This window comes from Pelobates fuscus, chromosome 4 (assembly GCF_036172605.1).
Source record: "Pelobates fuscus isolate aPelFus1 chromosome 4, aPelFus1.pri, whole genome shotgun sequence".
Lineage (NCBI taxonomy): Eukaryota > Metazoa > Chordata > Amphibia > Anura > Pelobatidae > Pelobates > Pelobates fuscus.
The window spans coordinates 117537757-117554025 of NC_086320.1; the positions used below are offsets into that span (position 1 = coordinate 117537757).

Consider the following 16269-nt stretch of genomic DNA (forward strand, 5'->3'; position numbering starts at 1 on the left):
AAGCTATGTGTGGAAAAAAAAATATCCGGCTCAACCAACCACTGAATGATGATTATTGAAGGGTTATTCCACATGCAATTTCATTGAATCATATCATTGCATCCCACCCACCTCAGCCAGGATCCCCCTGACCATGGTCATAGTTAAATTCCAGCAAGGTCACTCATCTTGTTGGGATGTAAATTCCCAGTACAGTGGCTGGATGACTCTTTGGTCATCAAGTCACCATACTCGAAACTAAAGAAACTTTTTATCCGAATCACAAAACTGACTTATACATCTGATCTGTAAATATTCTCCAAAACCATCAGTCAAAGCGTGGCTATTTTAGCCTCCCTTTTTGCAAACCAGTTGTTTAATTCAGAGGTTAGTAAAAAAAAACCCGTGTGTGTGAAACTCCCCTAGTCATGGACAGCCTGTCTTATGCTTCTTAGGTTAGCAATCTGTGTGCGCTGTGACCAGATAAAACTCAAAACTGATGTTATCAGCTACAATGAGATGATTCAATTTGGATGATTAATAGTGCACTTTTAAATAGTGTTACATAAAACCAAGAGACAGTACCCCAATATTGTAGTCACAATTACAACTACACAAAGCTGCAATGGTTATGTTGTGTTAACTCAAGATATTTCTCAATCTGTAACAGTCAATGCAATAATTAAATCGGCTAACAGAAAGGGAAGAAAATTGTGAAACAAGACTTTTATATATTTTTTGCTCAAAATGTAATGTTTTTTGACAAAAAGCCAGTGTAATGAAACCACCATGTTATTCACTTTTATGTTTTATTGGTTCTGTAGCTGTAACTACCGAACACCGACCACCCCCCTGGCTCATTATCGTCAAAGAGAACCGTCAATTAAGTGCTCTCCCTGTGTGGCCGCTGTTCGTATAGTGGAACGCCACGTGCAGGAGAAAACGGCGTCCATCTTGTTCGCATGAAAGGAGGCAGCGGGACTTGGTTGTCGAGTGTCTGGAACTAAAATCGGACACCCAACTTCCCGAACACCGGTTAAACCATACGAATGCCTGCTTCCTTTTCCCAAACAGCCAGGAGAGCGCTGTTTGCTGGAACTGTTTCTGGGCAGGAGCCTATGTGTGGTCGGTCAAAATAAGACTTCCATAAAATTCCAAAACCCCTGAACTGATCTGGATGATTTTTGGATATGTTGGTCACCCAGATCAGGACTATCAGGAGATATAACATTCATGGGGATTTTATGTGTTTTGGGGTACTTTTTAAGTTTTATGAAAAATGTGTTTTTCAGAGAGGAGGGAACTATCTGTTTGTATTGTGAGTGTCACACTTTGTCACTGTGTTATCATTGGTTGTAAACTTTGTGTCCCTGTCCCCCACAATGTCCATGGGGGAGTGCCCCTTGCATAAAAGCCAGTGTGGCACCCATTAAAATAATTCCTGTTGTACCCTTCATCTAGTCTAGGCTGATGTTTGGGTAACTGTCTACTTGCTGGGGAGAACACTACTTGGACGCTGCATTCGTCTGAAACCGGTCAAATCTACACCCGAACTGCATGCTATAATCACTCAGGCTCAGCAGTTCGTGAGGAAATAGACGAACAGGGCATCTGCAATACCAGCGTTTGTAACAGCCAGCTCTTAAGTTAGAGTGCATTTTAGTGGCATTATATCTAAGTATCTATGTCTGTATTTTTTTCAGTTTTTTTTTGTTTTTTTTCGACCTGAATAGCTCACTGTTAAATTAATAAACCTTATGAAAGGGGTAACTGTTAAGCGATTAAACAATTATCTCCTGAAGTATTTTTTTGTCCGTTATGTATCTCGATAATGATACAGTTGTTGATTTTCTCCAAATCTTGTTTGTAGGTATAGAGTGGGCTTCAGACCTCGGTATACAACATCATACAAAGTTGTAACAGAGTTGGAGTGGAGATGTTGCCCGGGTTTTAAAGGTCAAGATTGCAAGGAAAGCCCTACTGAAAATACCCCTCAAATATCTCTACAAACACCACAGCCTAACGGGGCAAAGAGTGGTTTAGGTAAGATGAGGTTTTCTAGTCTGCCTAATCAAATTTCTGATGCATAATGATATTTAAACAAAACAAATCCTCAGCTAAACAAAAATAAAAGCAATAATGTATACAAAATCATTTACATCACAAGAATTTTTAACTAATCCGTTTTCAGTTCAACAATTTAAGTCTGATTTGTTCATTTCTGCTAGTTCCCGTACTGGGTAGTAACTGTGATGATTTATTTATCATGTATACGCAATTCCTTAAGCTTGAATATCTACATATTCAAATGTATTACTTCCTGAATTTACTTTTCCTGCAATATAATCCATTCTTCAAGTCCAGTTAATTAAGAGTATCTTACTTAACAAATGTTTCAGTTGTCTTTTTTTAATTTGTTTTTGTGAAGAGTCACACTTGATCCGTTTACTTCAGAAAGAGTTGTTGAAGTGTTACATTAGTACTTATGAGTATCTGCCATGTTCCAAACTACATCTGCTCTTTTTAAAGAGCATCAAATTCAATCTATACATTGTGCTGGCAGTATTGGTTGCAAATGTATAGCTTGGGAGAAAAAATATTTCTGCTAACTGTCAATCAATTCTTCAGCATAGACTCTATGCTGTGAAATTGTTAAAGGAGAGCAGGAGAGACACCTCTCATCGCTTTCCCATAGCTCATATACTGTGGGAGTATAGAAACAGAGTGACTTTTTTAATATGCTGGTAAAGCAGTCAGCATGTCCGCATCACACAAGAGATTTGCCCTGCTTGGGGAAGTGTCCACAAGGGAGTGAAAAGACCAGGCGTAAGTGTTACAAAAATGTAAATCCCCCACCTCTGTAATGATATCACTGGGAATGGAGTACCAGGTAAGTGCTGACAGGTTCCCTTTAAGTCTTTGATAAAATTAAAGCAAGGTAAAACAAGGCAAACTGTGTTCTAATGGGGGGGAGGGGGGGGGGTTAGAACCATTGTTATACTTCCCATGAGTGATTGCCGAACTAAAATAATTACAAGAGCAGGGCATACCATACTTCTGGAAGCCACAAAGATGTCCATGCTAATGCCAAGGACCTACCTTCCTCCCTTTAAAAATGGGACGAGTGCAAATTCACCATTGGTAAGTGTTATGGACCCTCCAGGCTTGATGTGGCAAGCAATATCTAAGGTCTGGTTAGTAATGTAGAACTTGAAATTTTAAGCCATGCATGAATGAGAAATTCTGTTCTACAATAGACGCTAACCCAACGGTTCCGCGCTGCAACGGGCACACAGGGGCGCCGCAAAATATTTCCCTGGTGCTATGATCATATGATCCTAGCACCGGGAACTGTGCCTCACTCTCCCCTGCCAGCTCTGCAGGACCGGAGAGGAGATCAGAGAGCTCCTTCAACGGCCCACTAGCACTGTAATGCTACAGCTACGGCAGGGGAGGAAGAGAGAGAGGACCCGGCGGAGCTGTAACCTGCATCTCTGCCGGGTTCTCCTCTCACAAGCTTGAAGCATTGCTGCGAGAGTGACCTTTAGCCTCAGGAGCTGCTAGAGTTCACTCTCACCACTTAAATCACCAGGGCTACTCCACCGGACCACCAGTGATTATTTCTGTTCCCCCACCAGGCAAAGGTAAGAAGGGAGGGATTTTTTTTTTTTTAATAAAAATAAAAGAATATATTTATCTGCTATGCCCACAGACCCACAATAACTCCCCCCATACACACACTCTGCCTTCCCATATACACACATTACCCCTCACACATTACCCCTCACACACTGCCCCTCACACACACTGTACCCCTCACACAACCTGCCCCAACACACACACTATAGACCCCACACACCACTCATACAGCCTGTCTCACACGCACACACACACTCACTCACTACATCCTTCACATACTGCACCCCTCACACATACACACTACATCCTTCAAACACTGCACCTCTCACACACACCCTTCACAAACACACTGAACCATCACATGCACATACTGCACCTGTCACACACACACACTGTACCCCTCACACCCACATATTGCACCCCTCATATACACACACACACACACACACACACACACTCATAGGCGTGCGCAGCCTATTGCATTAGGGTGTGCACCCTAAAGCACAAGCACACGTGGCGTGTATATATATATATATATATATATATATATATATATATATATATATACATATACATATATATATATATATATATATATATATATACACACACACACACAAAGCTGTGTGAGGGTGCTGTTAGTGTGATGTGTGTGTGTGTGAGGAGGGTGTTTGTGTGTGCGTGCTTGTGAGGGTGCTGTGAATGTACTGTGTGTCAGGGTGCTGTTTTTGTGTGTGTGTGTGTGCACTTGTGAGGGTGCTGTAAATGTACTGTGTGTGAGGGTGCTGTTTGTGTGTGAGGGTACTGGTAGTGTGCTGTGTGTGTGTTTGTTAGGGTCCTGTTTGTGTTTGTGAGGGTACTGTTAGTGTGCTGTGTGAGTGTGAGGGTGCTGTTTGTGTAATATGTGTGAGGGTGCTGTGTGTTTGTGAGGGTGCTGTGTGTGTGGGTGATGTATGTGTGTTGGTGCTGTGTATGTGTGTGGGTGATGTGTGTGTCTGTAGGTGCTGTATGTGTGTATGTGCTGTGTATGTCTGTGGGTGCTGTATGTGTGTGTGTGCTGTATGTGTGTAGGTGCTGTGTATGTGTGTGGGTGCTGTGTATGTGTGTGGGTGCTGTGTATGTGTGTGGGTGCTGTGTATGTGTGTGGGTGCTGTGTGTGGGTGCTGTGTATGTCTGTGGGTGCTGTGTGTGTGTGTGTGTGTGTGTGTGCTGTGTATGTGTGTGTGTGTGCTGTGTGTGTGTGTGTGTGCTGTATGTGTGTGGGTGCTGTATGTGTGTGGGTGCTGTATGTGTGTGGGTGCTGTATGTGTGTGGGTGCTGTATGTGTGTGGGTGCTGTATGTGTGTAGGTGCTGTGTATGTGTGTAGGTGCTGTGTATGTGTGTAGGTGCTGTGTATGTGTGTGGGTGCTGTGTATGTGTGTGGGTGCTGTGTATGTGTGTGGGTGCTGTGTATGTGTGTGGGTGCTGTGTATGTGTGTGGGTGCTGTGTATGTGTGTGGGTGCTGTGTATGTGTGTGGGTGCTGTGTATGTCTGTGGGTGCTGTGTATGTCTGTGGGTGCTGTGTGTGTGTGTGTGTGGGCTGTGTATGTGTGTGGGTGCTGTATGTGTGTGGGTGCTGTATGTCTGTGGGTGCTGTGTATGTCTGTGGGTGCTGTGTATGTGTGTGTGTGTGTGTGGGTGGAGGTGGGGGTACATTACTTAATATCCCCCCCTCCCTTCTTACTTTATGTTGGGAGGGGGGATCCTTCCTTTCTGCCTTCCCTGGTGGTCCAGTGGAGGTGGGGGCAGTTCAGTTATCCCCCCTCCCTTCTTACCTTATGCCTGGGAGGGGGGATCCTGCTGCTGCTGCCATCCCTGGTGGTCCAGTGGAGAGTGAACTCTAGCCCCGCAGGGCTAGAGTTCACTCACGCGAGATCTGAGCGTTGCCATGGCAACGCTCAGATCTCGCGAGAGGAACCCAGCGGAGCTGCTGGCAATAGCTCCGCCGGTCCTCTCCTGCCTCCCTCCATGCCTGTGAGCCGGTGAGGGGAGGCTGAGAGCAGAGCCGGCGCTCGGATAGCGCCGGCTCTGCATGAGCCGGCAGGGGAGATCCTGAGATCTCCCCTGCCGGTCTCAATACATAGGCGTGCCGCGGGGATTAGGGTGTACCCAGGCACACCCGGCACACCCCGTGCGCACGCCTATGCACACACTACTGCCCCTCACACACTACTGTTCCCTGTCCTCTACTATAGCCCCTTATCGCTGCAGATCCCAGGTAAGTTGTCAAACTGTTCTTAAATAGTTTGAATACTTACCCTTGGAGGGCACTACTGGCACCATAACCACTACAAAGTGTAGTAGTGGTTATTGTGCCTGGATTGTTTCTTTAAATAATCTACCAGTGCCCTTCCCAAGATTAGGTTCTGGATCTGCACCTCAACGGCAAGCATTTCTGCTAAACAAGGGCAGCCTTGCACATATATAACAACCGAGAAAATTGTTTTGACATGGGGCGTCTAATAAAAAAATATTGAAATATTAGGGGCGCCTTGAACCTAGAAAGTTTGGGAACCACTGTGCTAACCCATATAATTGTATACTAATAGCCAGTTAAGTTTTTGTTTTTCATTTTATTTTACAACTGTTCTTTACCTATTGTTTTTTATTTTTTTACAACAGGACCACAGAAAGAAATTCTAAACCCCAGAAAGGAATTCCAGGAATTAAATGAAGCACAGGGAAAAAAAATTCAGTTTCTTGAAGATGAAATGCTTCGACTTACTCAGACCATCATTGACTTACAAACATCTGTGGCGGGAGTAAATGAAAACCTAAAAATCACAATTCAAGAAGATGCAAGTAAAATTATATCCTCATGGCTTAACAATTTGCAGCCTACAGCCAGCGCTACTGGAGGTAAAACAGAGACAATATATTTACCTCCATTTTCAGGAAGTGCTGAAAGAGAGGATGGAATGAGAGATATACTTTCTGAATTACAGAATGCAAGAGAAGAGTTAAGAAACAAAAGTGAATTAATAGAGGAATTAAACAGAAAGGTTAACTCATATGAGGAACGTTTGATTGAGTTTGAGGAAGCTTCAAATGCTCTTAAACCCACAGTATCTGGCCCTAACATTAATCAGACATACATAGAAGAAAAGGTTGATGCACTGAGAAATGAAATCTTGGATGGAATGGACCGAAAAATGGCAGATCTTAAGAACTCTTGTGAATATAAATTAATTAATGCTCAACAGGAGTGTGAGGAACAGGAGTCTAGTTGTTTAGAAGTGACAGAGCTTCTCAAAGAGAAGGAAACCGCTCTCCGGAATGAAATAAATGAACTAAGAACCCTGTTTCAAAAACAACCAGATGGTAAAGGCTGTTGCAAAAGTGATGATTTTGAGAATAAATTTAAGAACTTGAATCAAAAGGTTGAGGAGATTGCTGAAGCGCACAGAGTCCTTAATGTTAGGATAGATAATGAGGTGTCCCATTTTAACACCATTAAATTGGACAATACATTTGATGAAAGATTGAATGAGTTAGACTTTAAGATTAATGTGACCGAGAAGAATGCGGAGGAGCACTGCTATTATATTGAAGAATCATTGAGAAGTTTGATTGAATCTAATCATGAAGACATTAAGAATTTAATTGACAGTAAACTCCATCCAGTTCAAGACAAACTAGGAAGTATTTTATTGGAGATTTCCAATTATTCTACTGGTGGAAATGATTTTAGTAATGATCCCAATGAATATTTAGATGAACTCCGCTATTTGAAGTTAACAGTTCAGCAGGTTGAGAACCAACTGGAATCCATCTTACAAGCAAAGCAAGGCGAACACGGAAGTAATGACTGGTATAGCAACAATTACCAAATCTTGCTTCAGAGAGAAAGTGATAATGCCGTTCTTTTGAAGTCGTTAAATGATACTTTCAATGAAAGGTTTGAACTAATTCAAAACAACAAACTAGGTATTGAGGAAGTTCGGAGTGAACTAGGCTCGCTTCGTTACAGCGTCAGCAGGACTGAAGATGATGTGAATGCATTAAATAATGCAATGAGCCTGTTTAATGACCAGCTGATAGAGGTAAACTCTACTGCTACGAACTCCAATATGGGACTTTCTTCAAAACTAGATGAAATGAGAAATCTCTGCAACCACACCTCCTTACCTGCTTCAAATGACCAATGTTGTAAGAGTCTTAAGGACAAATTTGAACTTCTGAACAGCAAAGTATCTGCTGACAAAGGAAAATGCTCAGACAACGCTCAGGTTGATGCAAGGCTGTCTAAGTTGGAAAATGTTTGCGGGAAACTAGACACCATATCTGGCAGCCTGCAAAGGATTAAAGATGGGCTTAATAAGCATGTTACCAGTTTGTGGAACTCTGTACGTATCCTTAATGGGACAATAAAATCTCATACAACTGACATTTATGGCCTCAATACATCTGTCCAGGTCTGTAACACCCGGGTCATCAAAATCACTTCTGATCTTCAAGATCTTCTCAAGAATAAACCAGATTCAGGTACGTTTCACCTAAACTTTTTAGCTCCTTAAACAAATCCAAATATTTCTCCAAAACAGAGTTAACAAAAAGTTACTGTTTGACCCTTTCAAGTGAAATCAGAAGCCTAAAAATGCACAATATGAATGATTAGAGGCATACTTTTAACATTGCAAATTACACAGAAATAATAAGTCTTTCCTCTGTTTTACCAAAACGGACTTCTAATGTATCTTGGTATTTGGGTTTTTCCAAATGGATTGTAATGCACACTCAAATCTACTTCGGACATCTTATTTTAGGTACAATATTGGTCTTTGTATCTTTGAGTTTATAACAACCCTTCCACTACAAATTGGAAACCTGGGATGCAAGCTTAGGGGTGTTTGAAATTAGGACAAAACATAAATTGAGAAAATAGCAGCTAAAAAATGCCTAAAATTGAAATTGTGTACCTGTTTAGTTTTTCTTGTATTTAATTTTTTTTGGCAGCATTTGTAGAAATATTGGGAGTTATAAATAAATTAGATGTTATATATTACTTCCACTGCTTTCAGACATAGAAGAATACATTTTCATGAGAAAACATTTAATTTGGTTAAAAAAAACAGCATTTTCCCATCACCAGTCATTGTATTTACATTTTGTGAATACTTTTACCCAAACACAAACAACACACTTAATGGGAGTAAAAAAATAATAATAATACTATTGCTAACCTCATTATAGTGGAGGATTCATCATCTCAAAATAATGGAAAAGCACTGTTTTAGCAAAGCACTATAAAGCGAGATACTACTGTATAGGGCAGGGGTAGGCAACTCTTGGCACTCCAGATGTTATGGACTACATCTCCCATAATGCTCTTACAGCCATAATGCTGGCAAAGCATCAGGGGAGATGTAACAATCCAAAATCAAGGTGGGAGAAGCATCCTGGAAACTCCTTTACTTTACCTGTGGACCAGACTGCTGTGGTGGAGATACTTGACCAAACTGCATGCCTTCAGAGCCGAAGCTTGCTATAAGTGGCTCTGGTAAATGTAAGTAAAACAGTATTATACCAATTATTTGTCTTTATGTTTCAATATAGATCTGGACAAATGTATACCTATTGAGAAGACCAGTATAAGTAGTCACTGTTAGTATAACGTGCACCCCCCACCTTGGTTTTGTATTGTTATATTTTATGTTTGTGCCAAATTAGGTGATCATTGGCACTGGGGATACTGTGCAATTATTTGCTAGCGCCAAGTACACCTTGTTGTTACTATTCTGGAGTGCCAAAGGTCGTCTACCCCTGGTATAGGGGATAAGAAAACAAAGTAATAATAGCCTTTGAAGTGACATTTTCCTATAAAAGCCGTTTTTTCAATGCATCCAAACATGTACACAATATACCAAACATTTTGTATGCAATGTATGTTACAGTAATATTCCTGACATTAGTAAAAAGTTATATAGCGCCCAATCTATCAAACCACCAATATGCAAAGACTAACGTTACCCGCTGTTATCAGACAAGGCAACATAATCTGAAAATGGCTGAGAGAATGTGTCTGTGACATTTGAACAGCATTTACTCTCTGGCGTTCAGAAAAACACATCATTACTGATACTGCATATTCACAGACACTTATTTTAGCTATGAGAACTTGGGATGTTTCCAAACTGAAATCAAGCAAAACATTTCATGCAATCAAATCAATGAATTTACCCAACAATTATGAGCAGTGGGAAAATAAAAATTAACATTAGAAGTAGATCAAATGTTTAAATTGATTGCACATCTCTACAAAATTAAAGTCTCTGATTACTGAATGCTGCCTCAATTCAGCTTGATATTTGCAATTCTACTATTTTCTGATGCATATCACTTGGTAAGAAAAATAAGGCTTGCTGTGAGCAGCCATCTTGCTTTGTAAAAGACTGATGAAAAGAGAGCTCTGTTCTGTTTTGTGTTATGCTTTACTCTTACTTATTATTATTATTGTTGATATATAGCGCCAACTTATTCCACCGCGTTTTACAATTTTTTTGAAAGGGGAAAATGTAACAATAAGTGAAACATTACAGATTGATACAGAAACAAAAGGTAGATGAGGACCCTGCCCAAACAAGCTTGTAGTCTTGTTCAATCAGGAATGTGAGTGATACTAGTGAAAATCTCATCTCATATACTATACAATCTAGCTTTGAACAGTTTGTTTAAACATAAATTTGACGTGTCACTATATACTAGTATGCAGAGTATAAATATTTGTCAAGTTAATTTGCAGTGAAGGTGTGATCAAAGAAAGGCATCCAATGCTTTTAATTAGAGAGCATGATAAATCACTCTAAACAACTATTAAGATGATAAAAGATAAAGAACAGGAATGGGGAATAGACAGAAGTTGTGTAGTGATCTGAGAATATCACTGTAAAGCAGGGGTCCTCAAACTTCGGCCCCCCGGATGTTGCTGAACTACAACTCCCGTGATTCTTTGAATTGCATAGATAGCAAGAGAATCATGAGAGTTGTAGTTCAGCAACATCTGGGGGGCCAGAGTTTGAGGACCCCTGCTGTAAAGCTTCCAGTCTGTTGTGTATTTGTTACCATCAAAGGACATAAGATGTATTCAAACAAACATACAAAGTTAAACCTGATGTTGCCATTTTACAAGCTGCATATAAAGCTCTGGTAGTCTAGTGAAATGGATATGTCCCTAACCAAAAATTTTCCGCTAAATGCTCAGTAGGCAACAAAGCCAATTACAGATTTCTTCTCTGGCTCACAAATTTTAAGCTTGGAGGTTAGTTGACTATCAGTAACCCAGTGTGGAACGTGCAATTATTTAATTTCTATGTAGGAGTTTGTGGATTAGAAGACATTTAGCACCACGTTCTTCTCCGTTTTGCATTCTACAGAAACATGTGTTTCTGCCCATCGAGATTTTCTTCCTCATAAGTACATTGTACATAGGATTGAGAAAATCCCAAAATCCTGCTTATAGTGGTAGATGTAAATGTGTAACTAGTCAATGCAAAGTATAACCAGATTTTCAGTTAGCTGTAAGATTAGGGTAATTTCACAGTGTTGAAACATAAAAATGTTTACTGAAAAGCATTGCATTTCTCAAATGTCTCTGTGTTCATTTCCTTTAGTTTAGGATGAATGAGTAACCATTGTACGGGGATTGCACCGTGGCAAGTTACAAAGGTGCAAGTACATTTGGGAAAGGATAGATTCTGTGGGGTTGGTTTTACTAGCTGAATTGCAGCTACTAACATAGAAACATTTTATAAGGTGATCATAACTCCTTCACCCTAAACAAATAAACTGTAGATGTTGAACATTTATATAAAACTCCCTAAATAGGAAGGTATGGGATCATGAACAATGGGGGGACGGGAACAATAAGGTGCATCCACCTGGATGGTGTCCATGTCAGCTGAACTGACTGTCAGACCAGCCTAACTCGGATCTCTGCTGAGAAGTGTGAACACTTCTAGTAAAACCCTGTTGATAGCAATATATGCATAATAAAGCCCAGCTATAAGAGCTGCTAAACATATAGCCTATCAGGCACTATACAACCTGTGATGCCTGCTGTTTTGAGCGATTAAAAAGGGTCAGGGTACTATGGGATTAGGTTTTATTACTCTTTTTCCTATATCTTTTTATAATCGTATAGCAGCAGCAGATGGAAGATAGATTGCACAGCCACAGTCCAATGAATCTCTTGCACACAAAGTAAATAAAGACCAGGTACCAACCTATCACTGGTTATTAGTAGATCTTGGCTATCCCATACTCCCCCCTCAACATTGGCATCCCAAGAAGTGGGATGCTGGTGGTAGGGGTAAAAGGGGCAAGTCAATTACATGATCGCAACACTGGCTCTACCCTACAGAGTGGATCCACCCATTAAGGGGCTGGGTCCACCCAAATTACTGACTAGTAGCCTGTGTGAATACATGTCTGGCTGCCTGCCAGTCATTGCCAATGTCGCCTACTGAGGGCAGGACTTGCAAGGAGCACTGTTTCAGAGCCGCCTACAAGATCCTAGTTTCCTGCGTACAGCACGTCTAATGATGTTAATGTTGTGCAGTAGAGAACAAAGCAGAGAACAAAGTTGGGATGACTGGACAGAACCTGAAATACCTGGACTGTCCTGTCTAAACTGGAATAGTTGGGGGAGTGCATGTTTAACCTTATAGGTTTACTTATAATGGTAAGCCCAACGCACTGTCATTAAAAGGTCCTAGGATCCTAGATCCAAACTGAGTTTCCCCGGCATGTTTGTTTTAATGAAATGTTTTATTAAGTAACCCTTTCAGTCGCACAGAAGAGAGCAAAGTTATGTACTAATCCCAGTAATGCTCTGAAAGTGTCAGGGTAGTGATTGGTGCACATACAAGGTCAGGTTACACTACTTGGATTGCTGGCTCAGGTTTGCAGGTATAACGGTTAGACATGTGCAATTCGTTTCGGTCTGAATATGAATTTGGACGAATTTCGGACAATTCAGACATTTGGGTACTTCCGAATGTCCGAATTGCCGAGGTTCCGAAGTTCCGAAATTGCCGAAGTGCCGAAGAACAGTATTGCCTAAGTACTAATATACTTACCCAGTGAAAGAAGAAGGTTACATTGTAAATAATTATAAAAAAAATATACAAACATAGCCAGGATTCAGCTGTAAGCATTTGCAACACTTACAACAATCAAGTAACATACATTCATATAAAATGTAAGTTACTTGGCCAGTCAATGTAATGACAGTAATGAAGAAGTAGATAACTACCTAATTCCCACGGTATTAGGAAGCTATCTACTAAAAGTTTACTTAGTATTAGTAAATTATGCCCCTATTCGCTATACTGTGGCTGCTCACTGTAAAAAAAAAAAAAAAAAAATAAGTCCCCCCCCCTCCCGAGCCCCTGGCCCCCACCCCTGAGCGGTGGGTGGGGGCCCTAAATTATAATAAGGGGGACCTAATGTCCTCCCCCCTGGCCCCCACCCCTGAGCGGTGGGTGGGGGCCCTAAATACTAAGGGGGGGACCTAATGTCCTCCCCCCGGCCCCCACCCCTGAGCGGTGGGTGGGGACCCTACAGTAAAATAAGGGGGGTGACCCAAGGTCCTCCCCCCTGGCCCCCACCCCTGAGCGGCAGGTGGGGGCCCTAAATACTAATAAGGGGGGACACCTAATGTCCTCCCCCCTGTCCCCCACCCCTGAGCGGCGGGTGGGGGCCCTAAATTGTAATAAGGGGGTGGACCTAAGGTCACCCCCTCCCCAATAAAAATTATCCCCCTACCTACCCCCCTCACCCTAAAAACTAATGAGGGGGGACCTTTAACGAAATACCTGTAAAAAAAAAAGAAAAAAAACTTACCATTCAATGTTTTCTTTCTTCTAAAATCTTCTTTTTTCAGCCCCAAAAAAGGCCAAATAAAAAACATAATAACCGACGCAATTATATAAAAAAAAATTATCCTCCTTCACCCATGGAGGGCTCCACGCAGACTGAGCACTGCAGCAGGGTGGGGGAAGGCTTATAAAGCCTTGCCCCGCCCTGCAATTAGGCTCAGAGCACTCTGATTGGTGCGTCTAAGCCATCCAATCAGAGTGCTCTGACAGGTAAGTCTCTACATTTACCTGTCACAGCACTCTGGTTGGTTTGAAATCCACCAATCAGAGTGCTCTGTGTCATTTTATACAGCATGGGAAAGTTCTTTGGAATTTTCCCATGCTGTGTAATTTGACTCATAACTCTCTGATTGATGGATTAAGTCACAGGCTGCTCACTTCGCGGTATAGCGAGTAGGGGCAAAATTTACTAATACTAAGTAATTTTTACTTAGTATTAGTAAATTTGGCTGAAAGACCAATTTAGGTCTTTCAGCTTTTTGGTAGATAACTCCCTAATACCGTGGGAATTAGGGAGTTATCTACCAAGCGGCTGCAAGCAGTGGTGTATCTTGGTTTTGTGCTGCCCCCCCCCACCGCGCGCGTGCGCCACCCCCACCCAACCCTTCCCCCCTGCCCCGCCTTCTAAATACACACACATTCACTGACAGATACGCATACACTAGCTAACAGACACACACAGTCAGACACACACAGTCGGACACACACACACACTAACAAACACACACAGTCGGACACACACACACACTAACAGACACACACAGTGAGACACACACTAACAAACACACACAGTCGGACACACACACTAACAAACACACACAGTCAGACACACACACTAACAAACACACACAGTCGGACACACACACACTAACAGACACACACAGTGAGACACACACACTAACAAACACACACAGTCGGACACACACACTAACAAACACACACAGTCGGACACACACACACTAACAAACACACACAGTCAGACACACACACTAACAAACACACACAGTCGGACACACGCACACTAACAGACACACACAGTGAGACACACACTAACAAACACACACAGTCTGACACACACACTAACAAACACACACAGTCGGACACACACACTAACAAACACACACAGTCGGACACACACACACACACACAGACACACACAGTGAGACACACACACTAACAAACACACAGTCGGACACACACACACAGTCAGACACACACAGTCAGACACACACACTAACAGACACACACACACTAACACACACAGTCACAGACACACACTAACAGACACACACACACACTAACAGACACACACACACACACACACACTAACAGACACACACACACACACACACTAACAGACACACACACACACACACTAACAGACACACACACACACACTAACAGACACACACACACACTCACATTAACACTTTTTTTTTTATTATTTACTCCCCCCCCCTCTCTACCTTTGGGAATGCTGGGGGTGGGGGGGTTCTCCCATTCCCTGGTGGTCCAGTGGCTGCAGGACGGCACTGGCGGGCAGGCTGGGCGGCCGGCGAGGGAGCTCTTCCCCTGAGCTCTCTGCTCCAGCTCCCTTGCGCGCCGCCCGCAGAGTGAGGCTGGGAGGCGGAGCCGGAATATGACGTCATATTCCGGCTCCCAGTCTCACTCTGCGGGCGGCGCGCAAGGGAGCTGAGCAGAGAGCTCAGGGGAAGAGCTCCCTCGCCGGCCGCCCAGCAACCAGCAACCAGCCCAGCATGTCTGTTAGCCGCAAGGCTAACAAGACATTTGCCTTGGGCATTTGGGGGCGGCGTTTTTTGCCGCCCCCTGAAAAATGCCGCCCAAGGCAAATGCCTTGTTTGCCTCGCGGCTAATACGCCCCTGGCTGCAAGAGAAGTCCCGAGGTGTCGAAGTTCCGAAGTCTTGAAGTGCTGAATTGCCGAAGTCCCGAATTGCGAAAATCCTGAATTTCGGAATGCCGAACCGAACCGAAATTTTTCCCCATGCACATGCCTAATAACGGTTACTGTTTATGTGGAAATACAGGCAGCACTGGCTCTCTAAAACACAGCTCAAGCAACTAAATATGATTTAGTTAAGCGCTGTCAGTTTATTTTTTATTTTTTTTGGCAGTGTTGCTTAGTGAAAGGAGCCCAAAATGAGAAGACGTCAACAACCAAATTCATCACAGAGCCAGCAAGTCTGCACTCTGCCGTCTTAGTTAACCGGTAAACCAACTCTGTTCTATTTATCTCCTTTATTTCTGCCACCTTTCACGGACATTCGTTCGGATATTTATTTTACTAATTGATTCCACAGAGTTGGCTGGTGAAACTTTTATTTTTTTTTGCAGATAATGGATTTGTTTTAGGATATCACCCCAAAAAATTGTTAAAGGACCACTCTAGGCACCCAGACCACTTCAGCTTAATGAAGTGGTCTGGGTGCCAGGTCCAGCTAGGGTTAACTAATTGTTTTATAAACATAGCAGTTTCAGAGAAACTGCTATGTTTATCAATTAGTTAAGCCTTCCCCCTAATTCTCTAGTGGCTGTCTCACTGACAGCCGCTAGAGGCGCTTGCGTGATTCTCACTGTGAAAATCACAGTGAGAGCACGCAAGCGTCCATAGGAAAGCATTATGAATGCTTTCCTATGTGACCGGCTGAATGCGCGCGCAGCTCTTGCCGCGCGTGCGCATTCAGCCGACGGGGAGGAACGGAGGCGGAGAGGA

The 16269-nt window shown here is 42.5% G+C and overlaps 1 protein-coding gene across 1 annotated transcript in view; it reads left to right on the plus strand.

The window, feature by feature from the left end:
• The window catches only part of EMILIN2 (elastin microfibril interfacer 2), a 71791-nt gene that overhangs the window by 38289 nt on the left and 17233 nt on the right, over window positions 1–16269 (plus strand). Inside the window, exons 3-4 of the mRNA XM_063453046.1 lie at window positions 1850–2022; window positions 6282–8144. Of these exons, the coding sequence (XP_063309116.1) occupies window positions 1850–2022; window positions 6282–8144 (2036 nt within the window). The remainder of the gene's footprint in view (window positions 1–1849; window positions 2023–6281; window positions 8145–16269) is intronic.